This window comes from Sinocyclocheilus anshuiensis, unplaced genomic scaffold (assembly GCF_001515605.1).
Source record: "Sinocyclocheilus anshuiensis isolate Anshui unplaced genomic scaffold, SAMN03320099.WGS_v1.1 scaffold221, whole genome shotgun sequence".
NCBI classification, from domain to species: Eukaryota; Metazoa; Chordata; class Actinopteri; order Cypriniformes; family Cyprinidae; genus Sinocyclocheilus; species Sinocyclocheilus anshuiensis.
In genome coordinates this window covers 288,181-309,460 of record NW_015539820.1, presented here as the reverse complement: position 1 = coordinate 309,460, position 21,280 = coordinate 288,181, and the positions used below count along the sequence as shown (strand labels likewise).

The 21,280-nt window shown below is 38.2% G+C and overlaps 1 protein-coding gene across 1 annotated transcript; it reads right to left on the bottom strand.

Annotated features, from left to right (window-relative positions):
* Positions 1–1,075: 1,075 nt before the first annotated feature.
* LOC107684026 (glucose 1,6-bisphosphate synthase-like) lies at positions 1,076–20,433 on the bottom strand. The gene is made up of 14 exons (XM_016480151.1): positions 19,766–20,433; positions 18,025–18,192; positions 15,619–15,725; positions 14,869–14,953; positions 14,583–14,666; positions 7,407–7,600; positions 5,982–6,171; positions 4,487–4,584; positions 4,177–4,357; positions 3,898–3,991; positions 3,543–3,672; positions 3,188–3,377; positions 2,968–3,101; positions 1,076–2,043 (listed from the first exon to the last, which is right to left on the bottom strand). The coding sequence occupies exons 1-14, from the start codon at positions 19,865–19,867 to the stop codon at positions 1,941–1,943; spliced, it is 1,860 nt and encodes a 619-aa protein (XP_016335637.1). The 5' UTR covers positions 19,868–20,433; the 3' UTR covers positions 1,076–1,940.
* Positions 20,434–21,280: the final 847 nt, after the last annotated feature.

Genomic DNA, 21,280 nt, shown 5'->3' with positions numbered 1-21,280 from the left:
TACGGAGGTTCCATGAACGTATATATCGGACACGCAGAACACGTCAAAAAAAAAGACGTCATAAAAACGTTCATTCTGGCTCCTCAGTGGACGTCTCTTCAACGTGTGCAAAGACTTCAAAACGACGTCCATTGGACGTAACTTTGCCCAGTGGGTAGGCCTACTATTTTAATATTTTACTTAAAAGCATTATCTACTAAAATGTCTACAATACTCAAAACGTTCTCATCTTGAGCAGAAAAGAAAGATAATCAGCAGTTTCAAAGTTTAAGTTCTATCCTAGCCTCTAACAACAATTTCCCAATTATAATGGCATGATTCTTTTGAAATGTTCTTATAGCCTACAAATTAATAACGCTAAACGTAGATCAGAAACGTCTTGTCACATGCGTTGAACAGGTTATAGATAAATAGTAAGAAAAATAACTATATTTGCAGCATTGTTTCTTTTTCTGCTGTTTTAGTGAAAGTAATCTATAATTTTGCTGCTCCCCGTGTTTCTGTTGTTGTTAAAATAACCGCGTTATCCGCGGAGTGAGAGAAAGCGCACTAAACTGAAAGGGCTTGAATAAAGCGCGTTTGGCTGTAGATAAAAATACTAGAGTAGCCTATATAGCGCTGAAAGACATTTACCATAAACGACCCCGAGAGCTTGTTATGTGACCCGCGCCGCTCACAAAATGGTGCTGCTGTTACGCCTTTTGAATATCAGTTATATAAGGATTAAGACTCGAGTTGCTTTTAAAATATTCACGAGTACTTTTCCTCGAACCGAGTCAAGTCTGGAGTCTTTACAGGTCGAGTCTGAAGTCTATAAAAACGCGACTCGAGTCCTGAGTGCTGCCCATCTCTGGTCGAGTATCGATACATCAGCCCTTTTCAAGGAACACAAAAACGCGCAGTAGTCTTAAACAACTTTATCTAGATATTTTAATCAAATCCGCAAATTCGTTTGAAGAACCAAATTAGCCAGAGATCAGTTATCACGATTAGAATATCTGGCATCTTTCAAATCATCTCAGATCTATTAAGCAAGGTATGAAGAACCGAATGGACCCCTGGTGTTTTTTTCTTCTTCTTGTGGGTGTTTAAGTTACCAATTAGCTAAAGAGTGAATGATTATCTTACTTCTTGTCTGTATCTATTGGTAGAATGCAATGCCTTGCTTGTCTTGTTTGCACACTGAACCTTTGATTTATTGTGTATATAACCCACAAAGGTCAAATATGCCCATCAAACACAGCAGAAATCAAAAGCTTCAAAAATAATACATTGATTCTTTCATTCATTACCCTGTGCGTATTAAGCATGAGAAAGCCAGCAGAAATTCAGGGAGCAACAAGGTGCTGTCCTGCCTGCCTACTGATTATCAATGCATATATCTATATAAAGGGAGTGAACATCGACAGGGATAGAGATATAAATACAATATGGACACAGGTTTATGAGAGCACAACAAATACACATGCTCATAGAGCTTTAAAAGGTAGCAGCAGCAGCTCTCAGCAAAACCTCTGAGAAAAACCAGCAGACCATGTCTACCATATTGTCTACGTAGAGTGATATTGAAATCTGGACACCAGCAAAAATTGAACCATAGCAAGTGGGCCTAATACAGCAGATGTTATAGTAGTAATGTGACACTCTTGAAAAACGTTACACAAATAAAATCAAAGTCTTGAGGATTTCTTTCTCTGAGCAAGACATTCAATTGCAAAAGAACAAAATGATCATGACAATATTTTTTGTCATATATAAAACACTAAAATGAATAAGCAGTCATGTTTACTTTTTTGTTTGAGAGCCATAAGGTGATTATGCTTCAAATCATTTCACAGTGATAAAACAACACTAACAGAACGGTTCACTGACAGGCCTTTGGGACTGGTTTTACACAAGATGCCCATGAAGACAATGATCTTACCACTATTTAAATTAAGCTACACTGATCTGTGAAGCAGGTTGTTCTTGTCAGGCTCTAGAAATTCTTCAACTAGAGCAGCGGTCACTTTCCTTAACTCCTCCTCCAGACTGGAGATATCACTGCAAAAAATTTAATTAAAAAACACAAAAACAAAAAAAGAAATCAAATTTGCAATTATTTGTCTTCTATATTCAAAAACAGAGAAAATTAGGTAGTGTGCATAAAAATACAGTGGCCTCAAAATGCATTTGGACATTTAAAGGAACACTCCACTATTTTTGAAAATAGGCTCATTTTCCAACTCCCCTAGAGTTAAACAGTTGAGTTTTTACCGTTTTCGAATCCATTCAGCCGTTCTCCGGGTCTGGCGGTAGCACTTTTAGCTTAGCTTAGCATAGATCATTGAATCGGATTAGACCGTTAGCATCTCGCTCCGACGGAAAATGAAAAGTTGCGATTTTCTAGGCTGATATGGCTAGGAACTATACTCTCATTCCGGCGAAATAATCAAGGAACTTTGCTGCCGTACCATGGGTGCAGCAGGCGCAATGATATTACGCAGCGCCTGAAAATAGGCTTATTGAAAGTCACCTAGCTGGGACTATTTTCAGGCGCTGCGTAATATCATCGCAACTTTTCATTTTCCGTCGGTCTTAGTACACGATGTAACTACAGAAGAGTCAAGTTTTAAATAGGAAAAATATAGAAACTCTTTGGTCATTTTTGAGCGAGATGCTAACGGTCTAATCAGATTCAATGTTCTATGCTAAGCTAAGTTAAAGTGCTACCGCCAGACCCGGAGATCGGCTGAATGGATTCGAAAATGGTAAAACTCAACTGTTTAACTCTAGGGGAGTTGGAAAATAAGCCTATTTTCAAAAACAGTGGAGTGTTCCTTTAAGCCACACATAAATGGCTTTCTCAAAACCAGTGTCAATATTCTGAGCCATTTTTGGAATGATGTTTAATGAACTGATCACAAAAGTAGTGAATGCATGTTCAACAATATCATTCATTTGAAATCTTTAATAGAAGATACAAACCGTTCTCCTGGTGCTGCACAGAATTCTGTGTAATACTTGATCTTTGGCTCAGTGCCGCTGGTCCTAAGTGTTGCAACAATGCCATTCTGAAATGTGAATGTGACCATTTGGCTATTTCTTGACAATGGAAGGACCTAAAGGAGATATTAAAAGAACATTTATTCCTGTCAAACCGTTTGTCATCAATCAAGAAATATACAAAAGAACTGCTTTGACATACACATTTTTTGTCAGGCTGACTGCTGTCATAACCAGTGGTCACATCTCTGATGTGTGTGATGCAGTAGTCACCACATGATTCTGGGTAAACACCTGAACCCCCAGAATTGCGCAGACGGCTAAATATTCTATGAATAGTTGGTGGGTCATTGCAGATGACATAGGATGTTCTGGAAATGTGATAGCCATATCTGGGGTATGACAGTGAAGAGAAAAATCAACACGTACTGTACGATCAAAGTAAAATGTGAATGCAATGGTACAGTATACACCTAAAAAAAATTGGATTGGATTATCATTAGACACTTATATATATATATATATATATATTAAAAAAAAAGTAGCAGAAGAGATACATTTCATAGATGTTGATTAGTTGTTGGTTCATGGAAAGGTTTTTGGTGTGTAGATAAGCAGCCATCTCAGCCACAACAGCTGCTGTACTGACTCCATCCTTATCAAGAACCATGTTCCCACACAAAAACCCTGGCATCAAAATAAAGACGAAGACACAACGTTAGCATTCTTCTACATATGCTTTTACACTCAAATTGATAAATACAAACCCTTTTAAACTTCAACACAGCACGGATTGTGTGACGTATTCTGTATTTTTGGATGAACTATTCTGTAAATATCATGGGATAGTTTAGATAAACGGCTGTTAACATAGTTTGAACTTCAGGTGTGTCTGCAGATAAATGCACTTACCAATAGATTCTTCAAAGGAAAAAATGACCTCCTTTCCTGCTTTTGTTAATTCATGGATTCTATTTCCAATCCATTTGAAGCCAGGCAATGTTTCCTAGGATGAAGGGGAGTGAAGTAAAAATACCAGAGTTCAGTAAGAAGTTAAACTATTAAGCAGTGGCTTTGTATTTTGTTTAGCAAACAAAAATCTTCTAATCTATGAAATCTATATGTAAGAATAACAAAGCACTCAAGGTATTTGAGTCTTAGTAATAACTTCAAATTGAGACTTGAACTAACCTCAAAATGAAAGCCTTCTATGCGTGCAAAGGCTTTAAGTATTTTGGAAGAAACAGTGGTGGCCAGCATGTATACTCTCTCCGTATCTGCTGGGTCAGGGTGTGCTTCTTTCCAGTTAAACAACATCCACCAGCCGAGCAATGCAGCCAACTCGTTTCCCGTGAACACTTTCCAACCACAACTGCCCATAAAACATAGGACACAAGTTATACGCCACAAGATTCACTCAAGAGTTCAGAAGTACTGTTCAGTAGAATTGATACTGCTACATTTTACAGCTGAGGGTTTTAATGAACATAAGATAACCTACTTGTCATTCTGCTCTGCAACAGCCAAGCGATCAGCATCAGGGTCTGTGGCCACAACAATGCGGGCCTCTTCTCTCTCAGCCAAACGAAGGGACAGTTCCTAAAACGTAGTCAGTGCAACACAAGTCAGTGGTTATATCTGCATGATGACTTAGGCCCAATCCCAATTCTATTTTATACCCCTTCCCCTTGTCCCTTGAAACAGACCGTTAAGGGTTAGGGGTGAAAATATTTCCCTAAGAAACGTGACACCACTACTACACCGTTACACGTCATCATACATCGTGTAGCTCCTACAATACACACACCTATATTAATGCGCTGCTTACTGACACACACACACACACACACCGGAGATTGCGCAGCTAACACATCCAGGAGCAAACAAACTTGTCAACGCTGCCCCGCGACTTTTATTAATAACAGTTTAAATACTGAATCGCTGCATTATATTTTCCAGCAACGAGAGGATAAAATTGCAGATTTTGAAGTAAAATCACTCACTGTAAAGAGATGCACAGACACGCGTATACACAACTTCCATCTCTCGCTCTCGAATTGGCAATATTTGAGAAAAAGGTTTAGCGATTTCTAATTTTTTTCTAAAAAATTATTTGAATAACATGACCGTAATATGAACACATGATTGAACGTAACATCAAACAAATGATTACTTTTTCATTAATACTTTATTAATGCTAAAAATGCTTACATTTATGGGTCTTTTTGTTTACCCGGGCAGCCATGTAGCCACTGTATGCTGAGATAATTATCATACCCCTTCGTTTGAAGTGTGGTCCTGAAAAATCTTCGTTTAAAGGGCTATCTGGCCCTTCCCCTTACCACTACGCCTCCAACCAAAAGAGAATCGAGACACCTCTACCCCTTCACGTGAACGCGCAAAACGGAGGGGTAGGGGTAAGGGGTAGAAATGGGATTGGGCCTTAGTACAGCATTACTTTTTTCCCCCCACTGCACCGTAACCAAGGGGGTTATATAAATGCACGGACACGATCTAAATACACAGACACGGCCCTCCGTTTGCAGCTACAACAGCGTCCACTCTTCTGAGAAGGCTTTCCATAAGATTTTGTAGTTTCTGTGGGAATTTTTGTCCATTCATCCAGTAAATGGAGGGCCAGATATTAATGTTGCGCAAGAAGGCCAGGCTCACAATCTCCATTCCAGTTCATCCCAAAGGTGTTCGATGCAGCTGAGGTCAGGGCTCTATGCGGGCCAATCATGTTTTTCCACACTAAACTCATCCAACCATGTCTTAATGGACCTTGCTGGAATAGAAAAGGGCCTTTTCCAAATGCTTCCCACAAAGAGAAGCATAGCATTGTCCAAAATGTGTTGGTATGTTAAACCATTTAGACTTCCCTTCACTGGAATTAAGGGGCTGAGCACAAAAAAACAGCCTTATACCATTATCCCTCCTCCAACAAACTTTACAGTTGAAAAGAAAGAAAGAAAGAAAGAAAGAAAGAAACTTACCAAAACTGATTCTCCTTCCTCTGGGTTAGGACAACTGACAGTGGAAAAATCTGGATCTGGATCTTTCTGTTCTGGAACAGGGATGGGAGGTGGAAAGCCAAACTGCTGAAAGGCTCTCTGGACATAGTTGTGACCAACACCATGGAAAGATGAGTGCACAAACTTCAGGGGAGACATTGTGTTAAGCTCTCTGCAATGAGGAGGGTCAAAAAATTGTTTTGTATGATTTTGTATTATATATGCATTCACAGTGCAAAAAAATTATTTGTAATAGATATAAAATGTTATATTCTACAAAACCTTTTGACACTCAATGTCCTATAATGTTCTTAATGGCACCGAAATGCTGCTTTTAGTAATACTTCATATTTCAAGATAGGGCTGGGCGATTTTTCCAAGCTTATCGATTAATTCAAATGTAATGTTTTGCCACGATTTAATTTTTTATAAGTCGAGGCATCACAATTTTGAATAGAAATATTACCAAACGTTAGAATTAGACACTTTGAAAATATGCCACTGATAACAGTAAAGAGAAAAGAATGATCCAACCGCATGTCGGCGCACGCGATTAACCGCCCACTTGTGACGCGCTCTGTGAAGGACCAGAAGTAGAATATCACTAGGCGCCATTCACACAAAATGCACTTTTGTGTTGACAAAGATGCGACTCGGGCAGTGGAATAGGAAAAAATGCAAGAAGATGTGAGTGAACTTCTTTTAACTTGAGTGCCGTGTTTTTAGAATGCCGTTTCATGCATGAGACACTGCAAGAGACACAAGCGCAACAGTCAAACACATCCATGTTTACATAAAAAAACAATGGAAAAGCAGCGCAACTGAATAAAAAACCTGTAAAGAACTACTACTGTATGTCTGATATTTCATGTTTGCATCATGGTGACAGGCTGAAAGCTGCTGTTCATTGTTTTTACAGAACATTTACTGTTAATAACAGTCTACTTTCTAGTACCTTCAGTCATTTTGAATTTGAATTACCTTGACTTTTGAGAGTTTTTTAAAAGCATTTTCCTTGTTTTATTATAAGTTTGTACAAGATGCAGTTGTAATCAATGCAAATGCAAAATTGTGATTTGTTTAACAATTACATCATTTTAACAACTTCATGTGTGGTGCACTTGGAATAGAATTTTCTTTAAATAGAGGGTTAATAAAGAAAAAGTTACTTGAATCTTGTTGTAATTACATTTTCAAGTTGACTAGCTAAAAATCGTAAAAATCGAGAATCGGTTAAACGTTCTGAAAAAAAAAAAAAAAGAGATTTTATTTTTTAACCATATTGCCCAGCCCTACATCAAGATTTTTCTTGGGAAAACAAAAATGGTTTGTTTACATCAGTTTCGTTTTGTATACAGTTTATAAAGACTAATAGTACTTTTTCTTAGTACAGGTGAGACACTGCACCTGTGGAAGCAGATAGTGTTTAGCTCTTCCATGTACGAGCGGCAGACGTCCTCCAGTGGGTCTCTCCGTAAGAGGCTGCTTTCAACTAGGTCCTCATTCCAGGACTCGGGCCAGGGTTCACTACTCTCCTCAATGCAACGCAAGATCTCCTTATCATGTGGAGAGGAGATCTGTGCACCATTGTGCCAGTAAACCTTCAGAAAGTTGAAAAAGATAAATCGAACATCTTAGACTCACTGCTCTGAGGTACTGTATATGCAACACATACTTTTATTAAGATATTAACACATAATAATAAAAATAATAATAATAATATTATTATATTAGTGTGTGCTTGTGTTACTGTTTTTCTCTTAAATGGGTCGTGGGGACATAATTACGGATTATAATGAATTATATTGTCTTTTTACATGTTGCGTTGCATCGCGCCGTGTAAACATAAAACGATGTCTGCATTTGTGATCGGAGAAATGACAAACAACAAGTGCTACTCTACACTGCTCAAAACTCGCGTTTGAATCGCCAGTGGCAAATCCTTTAAATGAAAACGTACTTATACTCTGTGAGTCAGAACAGCCCGCATTGTAGTCTACTCTACCAGTATTTTCGCTTTTGCAACGAAACACAGTGTCTTCACAACATGGCGGCGGCGGTGGCAGCAACAATAAAGTTACTCCTTTCTTTGCGTGAACATTTGGGCGGCGTTATGCAAATCTTCCCACATCGTGACGCAGTCGTGTGGGGGCGTGTTAGAACAAGGCGTTTTAGGAGGGCGTGGACGAGTCTTAACTTTTATAAAGAATATCTCTTTGGGTTTGAGACTTTAGTCTTTGCAACTTTAGGGATCTTATCTATTCACGAACAGCTTGTAACACTCCAAAGAGAAAGGAAAACTTGAAATCGCATCATATGACCCCTTTAAAATATCAGTGATATTAACCTTGGTGTGTTTACAGCCCCGTGTAGCAACTAGGGGTGCTCCGATCAGGATTTTTGGAGCCAATCACCTATCATCGACCATAGGAAGCAGTATCTGCCGATACGATCACCGATACCAATCTCTTTGAAGCCTTCTTTTTAACAAGTAGAATTATTTATAGTGATGCTCCATTCAGACATTCATTCAGGGCCTGAATTTCATTTTTGAAAATGGGGGAATTCCCCTCTTAGGTGACTCTTGTGGAGGGGTGGGGGGTATTTTAAATTTGAGGGGTGGAGGGAGGGCATATTTTAGACATTTTTCAAAAATATACATTTATCTCACCTAAATGTTTGATCATGCAGTGCATTTTTGTTTTTACAATTGACCTATCGGTAAGCCCCTCCCCTCGAACGCAGGTGAGCCAATGGCAGTCGAGTATCAGTTGCGCGGGGAGCAGAACTCGGGACATCTGTAGGTTTCAGCGCCATAAAGAAACATTGGAAGATCCGAAGCTTGCATCGTTTTTATGGGGTTTATGCTTCAAAAATGGAAAAACGATGTGCATGTGGTACTTGTAGCAGTGATTCCAGGTATCCTGAGAGGATAGGCAATGGAATTTATTTTATTCTATTTCCTAAACCCAAACAAAACGGAGCAAAATATCCCAAAGCATTCACCCCCAATCCCAATGAAGACAAAACCATTCGTTTTCTGGTTGTCATACTCTCATTAAGTTACAATTTTCATCTGCTCAAGCAGAACGTTAATGCCATCTTGTGCTTTAGCAAGGTATCTCTGGCTAAAACTAGCTAACGTTAAAGTTAGTGAGTCCATACAAACCTAAATAGCGGACTGTTCTCGTGTCTTGTACAGTGTAGGGCAAAAACACGTAAACGAAGGTCTACATTTCACTGTCTCTTCCTATTAAACTGGTTAAATGTAAATTAATTCAATCGTACCCTGCGATACATGAACAGTGTTGATTCAGGATGTTGTTATCTGCGATCGTGACGAACGTAACATGAGGCTTCTCCCGCTTGCATTGTGATCTGTAAACCCTCGCTTCCAAATTAATAACCACAATATTTATTTACAATCTTTCATAGACCTGTCTAAATGCAATAAATATAAGCAACACATTATTCAACGGTTTTTACTTCTAGATGTACATGTAAAGTTGCTCAAGCAAGTGGCAAAACATTTAAACTAGCCTACTTTTATATTTGCTCAAGCAAGTTGCAAAACAAACTTTTGTTACGTTATCACAAACATTCTAAATTAAAACTTTCCACTAACAAAAACAGTTAGTTGTACTGCCTTTTCTTTTGCATTTGAATCTTTATTACAAGCAATCCTGTGGTTAATAAAGAACTTTGTTTTCCTACCTCCACGAGTGCATCTATTATGTTGCCTTGTTTATCTAAAGTGCACTTTTCCTTGTTTTAAACCTAGCCAAAAAGCCATATGTGTTGACTTATGAAACACTTTAATTGTATGCATTTAAGTTGTAATTGCTAAATTTTTGTTTCAATCCATGTTCATTTTTACTGCGAACAATGTGCTGTCACTTTAATTCAGTGCGTGCAGCACAGCAAATAGACTCGGTGTGGAAAAGATCGCTGCACTTCTGCAAATGCAGTGTTCCTGTTACGCACTGCCGGTCCGGAAAAATATGCACCACATACGCACTGCAAAAGGAGTATGTTGAACCTGATGACGTTACGTGTGTGCGCTTTCAGTGTGCATGAGCGCACCATCTCTAGGAGAGCGTGTGAGTGCTGAATGGTTTAAACACTGGCAAGAATGAAAAGGAAGTATAAATGATAAACTTTAGTGACGATGCGACGCTGCCTCGATTGTGCAAGTAATAGTGCTGGGCGGTATACCGGTTCATACCGAATACCGGTGTTTATTTTTGTTATGATATGAATTTGTAATATTATAATATTTGGTGTATGTCGCTTAAACATCGTTCGGAACGCAACACTGTTTGAAAGGGGTCCCTTTTCACTGTTGCACTGTGGTGAGGGAACAGCTGTATGTGTTACTAAGCGTGAAAGTTCCGAAACTGAAGCTGTAGAACTAATAGAACGTGATGACACAGAAGAACTCATCCACACTGGATGCATCCACTCATCCATCATCCGCACTGACCGCCATAAATATCCACCGCCCCCTGCCATCAGCTCCCGCGTCTCACACACGAGCGTGACTTTAGCACTAGATTTAGCAACTTTCAGACCCTTTTAGCGGCTTTTTTGGATAAACCTTAGCTATGGTTCAGTTGGAAGATTTCGTCAGTGCTGTCCCGCGAACGCGAGGTCTGACTTTCCCGGAGAAGCGTCACCTCTCTCGGCGTCTGTTCTGTGCAGTGAGCGGCAGAGAAGCAGCGCTTTCAGTTGGCCGCACCGCAGCCGACTTGTCAATAAATGAGTACAAAACAGCGTTTCCTAGCACCTGCTGCTTACTGATCGCTTGGAATTATAAATATGAGCGTAGTTCATATCACATGAACTTTTTTTGTTTTAGATTGTTACTCAGATGCAGGCAGTGCGCTGCATGAGCTTAAAATAAGCAAAACACTGGGCAGAAAATGTATGCTTGTAACAGCGAAGCTTTTATTCGGGGATTTGAACTATTGATATCTGGCAACCGCACTCATGAAAGCTCGCGAAGTAGAGGCGTGTAGAGCAGTCCGCAATAACATGTTGTCTCCTTTTTTGGACGTTTGGCGCATTCTTTTGGGAAAGTATGCTTGAATTTGAAATATTCGATATTTACGATATTTTCAAAATTTACATCGTCGTCAAAATTATTGCGATATTATCACTAATATTCGATATATCGCCCAGCCCCAATTACAATTATTTTGCCCGGACAGAGATTGAGACAGTGCCGCATGTCATGCCAAAGCTCTCATGGCATGCGCATCGTCAGCTTGAGATCAGCTTATGAGATCTGCCTTTATAGAAACTGCCGATCAAACATCCCAAAGCGATTATCGGCCGATAGCGATCGGTAGCCGATCAATCGGAGCACCCCTAGTATGTGAGATCTCTGAGATAATTAATGTAATGTTTTTCATGCAGTATGTTTGAAGCATGATAAATTAGAAGCTGTTTGCTTGGAATTATAAATATGAGCGTAGTTCATATCACATGAACTTTTTTTGTTTTAGATTGTTACTCAGATGCAGGCAGTGCGCTGCATGAGACAAAAAAGTAATATAGCTAAAACAACCGCATAGCCGCTCTTTAGTGTAGATGCATGTTGATTTTATCAGACGATGCCGTGATTATAAATGAGAGTGACTCCTGTTTAACATGTATTAAAATACATCGTGTTTAGTCACTATTTAGTGTGGTATTTTTTGACAATATTCACTCATCATGACAGTAAAATAGGGCATTCTAAGTCAATATACTGCAGTATTTCCTCTCTCAATCAGTAGAAAATATGGTTAACACCTGGTCATGCATAAAAAAATTTAAAAAATACACTGTCATATACGTCTAATTTTGAAAAATACCGTGATATACATTTTTGGTCATACCGCCCAGCACTAGCAAATAACAATTCCTGTGTCAAGTGCAACGTGCAGCTCGCTTCTAAATTGCTGATTTGAAGCTATTTGCACATTTTGAGAGGAAAAGAGAGAGAACGCGCGGTGATTCACTCACACTCTTTGTGAAATTACGTCTCACAGAAAGTTTTCAAATTAGGCCTACTTTGTAGATTATTTAATGAAGAAATATGAATTGTACCTCACCCTCAGCATTACAATTAGGGCTGGGCGATATATATAAAAAAAATTATATCTCTATATTGTCAAAATTGTTACGATATTCGATATATATCTCGATATGTTTGCATTTGCTTTTAAATAATAAAAAAACATGAATTTCTTTTGCCCCCATTAAAAAAAAAACAATAAAAACAATTTAGATACAAGTTATTGTTACAAAGTAAATACAAAATGTTTAGTGCAAATTTAAGCAGTTAAAAAAATCTAGACCAAGTGATCACTTACTGCTTTTTATTAAATGAACACATGCATGTAACTGAAGTAGCGCAAAACAAGTACAGAAAGTGCATTCTGTCAACTTTTTTGGTGCATGCAATTCACAATTTACACTGTGCAACTGGGGGAAATAATTAAACTGGGATAAGTATTTTTTACAAGTTTTTAGCTAAGAACAAGTCTGTCAACTGTCTCTGGGTTAAGAGAAGCTCTGTGGCATGAAACTATGTTCCCACTGGCACTAAAAACCCTCTCAGATGGGAAGCTAGTTGCTGGAACACATAGGTATTTCTTATATATATATATATATATATATATATATACACAGCTTGTTTATTGGTGTTTTCAGATCATCGGTGGCAGCGCTTCCGCAATGAGGAGCGAGCGTGTGCGCATGGTTGCCAGATTGCTTAAAATAAGAAAAACACTGGGAAGAAAATGTATGCTTGTAACAGCAAAGTTCTGATTCGGGGATTTGAACTATTGCTATCTGGCAACCGCACTCATGAAAGCTCACGTAGTAGAGGAGTGTAGAGCAGTCCGCAAGAACATGTTGTCTCCTTTTTTGGACGTTCGGCGCATTCTTTTGGGAAAGTATGCTTGAATTTGAAATATTCGATATTTACGATATTTTCAAAATTTACATCGTCGTCAAAATTATTGCGATATTATCACTAATATTCGATATATCGCCCAGCCCCAATTACAATTATTTTGCCCGGACAGAGATTGAGACAGTGCCGCATGTCATGCCAAAGCTCTCATGGCATGCGCATCGTCAGCTTGAGATCAGCTTATGAGATCTGCCTTTATAGAAACTGCCGATCAAACATCCCAAAGCGATTATCGGCCGATAGCGATCGGTAGCCGATCAATCGGAGCACCCCTAGCAGCAACAATGAAAATACCTTCTGAAACAGTCTGTTTCATCTCTATAACATTTTAGCAGTTAAGTTTACATCAAGTCAAGTCACCTTTATTTCTGTAGCGCTTTATACAAAAAACAGCTTCACAGTGAAAAACAGGAAAACAGCAGAATGAATTAGGGAAACTCAACTATGAAGACAGTTCTGCTCCAGGTTTTTTTAGGAAAAAAAAAAAAGAAAGAAAGAAAAAGACTCTGGATCTCCAAAAAAAAAAAAACTTACTTTCGTAAATTGTTACAGTTTTTGGGGAGTTTAATAATTTTGATTGCAACCGTATGTTATCCACAGGGATTCATGTACGTGGTGTACAGGTGTGATCAAAATAAAAAAATCCAATGGGTAAATAAGTTCAGACCCCTCATTTGCATAGCAACATGGTTGCCAGCTGTTAATGCACAATCACCGTTTTAGATTGACTAACTGTAATACTGTATAAGTCAAGATTTCCATTCAAACTGAAAGCATAAATCTAGGCTATGCACTGCTGGTTTCAGAGAAAATGCAAAACTGTGACATTTTATTCACTGACATGCTTCAGCTAATACCGAAAGCACATATACTTACTTGCCGGCAACCTATTAAAATAAGGGCTTGCTGATTTTAGGTTTGAAAATAATGAAAATTCATATAGAAATAAAAAAGTAAAAAATAAAAGAAAATGTAATTATTGTAAATATTAGCACTGTATGTTTTAAGTGTACTATTTTTTACTTAACACTCACTTTTTATTTCAAAATATAATAGCATTGTACTTTATTATTTTGATTATTGTTTTATTAAAATAATGTTATTATTAATTATTTTATTTTTATAGTTATATTTAATCAGTCACACTATGTGCAAAAATCTCCAAGTGCTCTCATGAGAACCAGATGTAGAAAATAAACCTACAAAATAGTCTACCTAACTCTGTCAGCATTTACTCACCCTTGTGCCATTCCAAACCTGTATGACTTTCGTTCTTCTGCAGAACACAAAAGAATATCATTTTTAGGAAAGTGATTTTTATGTCCACACAAATGTGGTTTAGTCCGCAGTTACGACTAAACCACGGACTAAACCACTTACCAACATTCTTGAAAATATGTTCTTTTGTGTTCGTTTGTAACAACTTCAGGGTGACAAAATTATGACAGAATTTTCATTATTGGTTATATTTTATTGTACACTTATCTTTCATTTGTCTTTTTAGCCCAAGTGTATTGTCTTACTGTGATGCAGCAGGAATGGCCTTGATAACTGAAAACTGTTTATAATTTCTGTTTTGTAAAAAAATTCGCAACAAAATAGGATTAGCAGATGCTCACCTTGTAGCCATTGTCCTCTTTTCTGTTATGAGATGCAGTGATCATGACACCAGCTGCAGCTCCATACTTCATCACAGCATATGGCTGAAGGGCAAAAAGTTGGAAAAACAATTCACAGGATTCCACAGAAGTTCTACTTTCATCATTATTATTGTTCCTAAGTATGCTTCCCAAATAACAACTTTGTTGAGTAGGATATTTTAGTTCTTCTACTACTGTAATTTAAACACATAATAATAATATTAATAATAACTATTATTATGATCTATCAATAACATTTTCTTACCACAAATGGGGTAGGCACATATGTAGAGAATAGATAGACAGGGACATCTCTACAAAGCATAACAGCAGCAGTCAACCTTGCAAGTCTGCAGAGAGAAAGAAAAAGAAAAAAAAAACCCTGCATTTCATATATATATATATACAGTTAAGTTAATGTTAAAACGCAAAAATTACAGTAGAGTGGGTGAGTGAAAGATTTTAACAACAACCTCTAACGCTATTGTTCTTATGACTCTAAAAATGTGCTTTCAGTGCATAAAGAATAAAATTGATGAATGGGCTCAGCACGTGCCTGAATGCAGCACCATTGTTCAGTGCAGGAAGTGAGAATGTTTTCTCGAACTTTCTCTTACTGCTCTTGTCCACAACAGGCTGTTTTGCTGGTCCAGTTTGCATTTTGCTCATTTCACTTGCAAAATTAGATGGATAGCACTTTATTTTACTGTCCTGTTCCACATGTATATACTATATACTTATTACAGTAATTCAATACAATAACTGGGTAACAACTAGGTACTAACCCCGAACCTACCCCATAACCTGACCTAACCCATGTGGTTGCATTATATTATCCAGTACTTTCCTGGGTAAGTACATAAAACAAAGTACAACCATGAGATGTCTGCTACTAGTTTATTATCTGTACAAAAGATAATGTTTGTTGATGTATGTATGAAATATGTCAGATTATAAACACAGTGAAGGTGTATTTGGATAAAGACAGCTCATATAACGGAGTGGAGAGTGTTACCGTTCACTGGTGCAGCCACTACTCGTTTGGGCACGAGTGTCAAACCCGACCACCAGCCCTCTTGTTTTCAGGTCAGGGACATATTTGGCTAAGTACTTGTACATTCCCTACAACAATAATGAAGAAAAAACAGAGTTATCATCGTTATCAAAAGAGAACGGACAATATGTAACTGCCAAAAAATTCAAGATATAAATCAAGCAAAACAACAAAGCATAAAAGCTTGAGGATCTGACTTACAACTACTACACTTTTGTAATGAAAACATCTTGGCCACGTTTCTATATTAGCCTGATATTTATCTCAATTTCATTATACAGTATATCCTGTTTACTTGTGTTGCACAGGGGAAAACAGGTAGGGGGTTGGGGCTTGGATGAACGGAGGGCAGGGTAAATTTAAAGTCTTCATGAATATAATTATCAAAACAATATCCTATCTTACTGCACAGCATCAAAGCAGTCAATAATAACTTCAAGGGGTTCCCAATGTTTACTAGACTGTGGACTAGCTCTTTGAACTTTGTTCACTGCTGATTTGAGTGGCGATACTTCCCATTTTAAGTGTCTGTTGATGGCCTTTCATTTTTAACCAGAAATGCACATGCAGCTTTTCTGATGTTCACTGAACTTCTCAGTGGATTTTGTCTAGTTGCCAAATCCAGTCACTTGAAATGTGTCCATTTTGGACTTGTTGCCACCAAATGCCCGGGGGACACATGAAACAAAAACCCTGATCAATGGTGGGACTATATTCAAGCCAGTCCTAAATCACATACCATTCTTTCCAGAATTTTTTAACATGCATTACTAGAAATAAAATTACTGGTTGATGTGGCCCAATCTGAATACATTTTGCACACATTTTTGGTCCTAAACTGGATCTCACTCAGGACGCAGCCTGTCTGTGGAGGCTTGGCTAACCTGGCTTCCAAATTAACTCACATCGGGGATCCTCCTATTCTGAATGAGTGACACTTGTGTGCTTAATCACCTGTCCTTAATTAGCAATATCTGTTTTTGTTTTCATTGAGAAGTACTTATCTTAATTAAGTATAATCAAGTATTATAATTATTGGGATGGTTAGCCATTTTGTCCAATCATTTACTTTTCCCTAGTTTTCATACCAACAATAGGTACGTTTACATGGACACTTTTTGCTTCCATCGGAATTAATTAATTCTGATTGACGAATCCAAACATAGTGTTTACATGAACGCTAAATAAAGTGATCGGGTTCATATGCGCGTTTATATGTCACAAGCTTCTGATTGGATTTACTCTTTTGACATGCGCACACTACATGAATATACAGAGTTTCCCGCTGTTGTCGCATACTGCTTTAAAAACAAAGTAGTTTCGATTTCACAACGAAACACACAGCGCCTTCACGACATGGCGGCAGCGGCGGCAACAACAATACTACAGCGAGAATAAAAGTTACGACTTCTTTCTTTGCGTGAACATTTGGGCGGTGTTATGCAAATCTTCCCACATCGTGACGTAGACGTGGGGGCGTGTTAGAACGAGCCGTTTTAGGTAGGCGTGGCTGACTCTTAACTTTTATAAAGAATATCTCTTTGGATTTGAGACTTTAGTCTTTGCAACTTTACAGATCTTCTTTATGCACCAAGAGAAAGGAAAAATTTCAATCGCATCATATGACCCCTTTAAACAAGGACTGGTGGGACGTTGTGCTGCTCCACTTCACAGATGCTGCGTGAAAGGGGAGTTTTATAATGACAGGACACTCATTTATGACACTTTATTCACCAGGAAGAACAGCTCGTTCCACGCGTCATACGTCATTACGCTATTTCTATGTCACTGCGCATGTGCAGTACTTTCCAGTTTCGGTTTTCAATCCGATCAAGTGTTTACATGTCCTCTCGCTCGGATTACAAAAGGAATAAACCACCCCTTACAATCCGATCGAAATTTTAGTTGGATCTGGCCAATTCAATCCGATTGACGTGTTTACATGATCTGATTGTGCTTCTAGTCCTATTACGATCGGATTAGTAGGGTCCATGTAAACGCAGCTAATGATAAACTACCGTGGAAAATGAAGACATAACCTATTATTACTTATTATCTGCTGCTCATCAACGTGGAGATACACATATAAATATATACTTTGTTAAACAGTATTTCAATGGTAAAATCTGAAATTCCACAACTACACTAAAGAGACATATTGCCGTTATACTGCGATATATTCTTGCTATCACTATATGAATGAATTACGGATATCTGTACTGTCAGATGGGCTGTATTTTGCACTGACATTTTTATTGTTAAAATAATGCAAACAGAGTTGTTTTACCTCACACCAAGTGTAAGCAGGCCATTATATTTAAGGTCAAATAATAAGATTCCATCTGCACACTGTTAACCTGAACCAACCTGTGTAGACTGGATGACAGTTAGGTCATTGATGCAAGCAAACCCCGCACCCATCTCCGCTCTCAATCCAGCGGTTCCAAATGTCATCCTAGAGCACAACCTCCTCCTCAGCTCCACCACACGCCCCTCTCGCACCAGAGACTCCATCTGCTTCCATGTCTGAGGATTCTAAAGAGACAAAAACTAGTGTTGCCAACTTATATTTCATTTTAAAAAATTGTTTTTAAAAACTTAAAATAAATAAATAACATCCTTGAACCCATGCATAAAATGACCCCTAAGTCTATAGCCTATTCATTTGGAGTCCCAACATAGTTCCCAAAAGGTTTCATTTGGGGACTTTTTCCAGCAAATACTGATATGCAATCATTTGTCTAATTAATCGGCATTTCATTCATTCACGCAAATCAACTAACAGCCCTAACAAACCCACACATAACAGTCAAGTACAGAAGTCTAATTTAGAGGGATTTTTAAGGACAAACATGATTCTGGGACCATTGCAAATGGTAAGTTATTGATCAGATCAAAAATCAATAATGTTCTCACATCTAAAAAGTGAAAAAAGAGGGCAGCACCAGACACTCATCCCTGCATTTGCTTTAGTATGCCAGGTTCAGCAATGAGTCAACTGTAATGCATCTAATCATGGAATTTTTTTTTTTTTAAACAATCAGGATGGAAAATTAATAATTCCTTTTTTTCCGTTGCTGAAAGCTTATCGCTGCACTTCCGATTAATCCAAACATGTAAGCTAGCTAAGCCAGCTAAACATGTGAACACAAGAATGTTTAAATAGCATTAAAAGTACATAATCAGTAAAAGTAGGCCTACCACTTAAACATTCCATGAAGGGAAATGCCACTTTCCGTCTATTTTTGCTGAGCTAATGTTTTTTTTAATACAACTGCCAGCTGCTTGCTCTAGTGTACTTCTATATACAGTCATGCAGTGCTCGTGGAGTCTGACATTTGCAAGATGAGGTCAGCAAGACATATGACTATTAAATTTGCCTGTGCAACAAAACCTGAAAAAGAGCTACAAACTGTACTAATATCCTTACAATACAATGTGTAAAAAACCCTTTTTGACATAGCAAAAACATGGTGATGGCATACCATGGTACATCATCTTTAGTGCTGTAAATCTAATAACATCGCTGTGCCATGTCCTGTACTAACTAGACCAGTACTTTTTGTAAGAGTGGAAATACCATGGCTTTTATGGTTGTGTACCATGGTAGGACCATCCATTACGAAAGAGTACTGGGGTACGACAACGGAATCAGATGCATTTACCTTGTTACTTTCATATATTTCATGATACTAAAATCCATGGGCCATGGTATTTACCTGGGTACCTCCAGGAATACTGTGGTACTACTATGGTACATATCAAATTACAATGGTATCATGATCACTGCACCACCACAGCCAAAACATCTGAATGACTCAAGTTGGCACTGCAATGCAGTCAAATGCAATGTGGTTATGCAATGTTATATCTCTAAACATTGCACTTTATGGTCATCATGACAACATAAACACAAATGTATTTAGTTTCTCAACAGATGCTGTATTTAAAAATGCATGAGCACAGTCTGATAAAGACAAACAACATGTGAACAATATGAAAACACTTTATAAAGCCACTGACAATGGCAAGGGTTGCCAACATGGTCACACACACCCACCAGCCATACTGTCCGAGTGAGAATGTTTAAAACCGGTTACATCCTCACCTTATCCCAGGCCATCCACTGATTGACTACTTTGTCCAGGACCAGGTCCCCAGTGCTGCTGAGACATTGTGAGTTTGCGTTGAGGTCTCCATTAGACCCCATTTTAGCGGTAGAGCCAAATGGGTGAGTTTAGATGGGGAACTTCTTCTAATCCAGCTGCTTCGGCGCGACTGAATGTTTTTGCTCACAGCAGCGTGCTCGGAAATTAAAGATTAACGGCGTGACGTCGCCATTCAAATAGGTCGCAGAGGAAAGGCGAGACAGACCGTCAACTTGTCACACTAAATGCGCATCAAACTAGGTAACGTTACTGTTGTACTTGCGTCACATCCATGCTCACAGACCAAATGACATCTGAATCGTTTTAAACTACATTTTCTGACGACTACAGAAATAATTCAACATTAAATGCACTGCAGCTGGATTAGTTCACTTTAAAGCTAACAACACTTCCTCAGCCGGTGAGCCGCATGCAGTTAGCATCGATGGATTTAGCCTAAGTGCGTTTGTTGTTCATCAGAAAGCAGTTCCGTTATTTACGCACGTCACGTCACAAAACGCGTGTGCAAATGTTTCTCTAAAACTGGAAGAGTGTGGAGTGCTGCTGTGGCTTTATGTCGCATATGAACCGCTGTGACCATCAAACTCTTCAGCTAAACTGCTGTCACAACTCAGGGGTGGGTTGGGCTTAGATGGGGGATGCTGGGAAATTGAGTATTTTTTTTCTCTCTGTTTTCAACCAGACAGCGGGCCCTCAGTGGTTTAATAGTTTTGTGGTTTGTTATTCTAAAGATAATGAATATGAGATTACAAATTAAAATGTAGCTAAGTATTGAATGTGACAAGTTTTCTGCATATTAGGCGTAAGACTGAATGAAAATTGAGTAGTAGGGGAGAGCGGGGCACAATGTAACACTTTTTGACTTTCTCAGGTTGTGTAAATCCACATGGGGTTCAGAGAATAATTTTTTTTATCCACAGTAATTTTACACTTGTCTAGTACAAATACATCGCTTTGTTTCATAATTATAGTTTATAATTTTTTCTTTACGTACCCTCAAAAAATGGAAGTGAAATGTGACAACATGCCCCGTAGGTGGGGTACATTGTAACATCTGAGGGGCACGTTGTAACATGACCATATGACAGCTTAAAATGTCATCTGATCGAATGAAAAAAAATATATACAAGACAAACTAAAACATTTTGTCAATAAAATAAAATCATTAACTTTTTCAAATAAAATAATGGTGTTTTTTAAGAATGAAAAATAATCTGATTTTGGAGTTTGACAATGAACACATTGCAACCATGCTTGGGACGGCCCACATAAATGAGCAAAAATGCTTTACATTTTTTGAAATAATAACTTCTGAACATTAAACAGTCAGTCTGTCAGTCTTTATTCACCTGTTCCTCGTGGTTTCTCATTAAAATTCATTGAAGTAATTAGTGTAAAATTACATTGTCATAGAATAGCACATTGTAACGCAGTGTTACAACGTGCCCCATCTG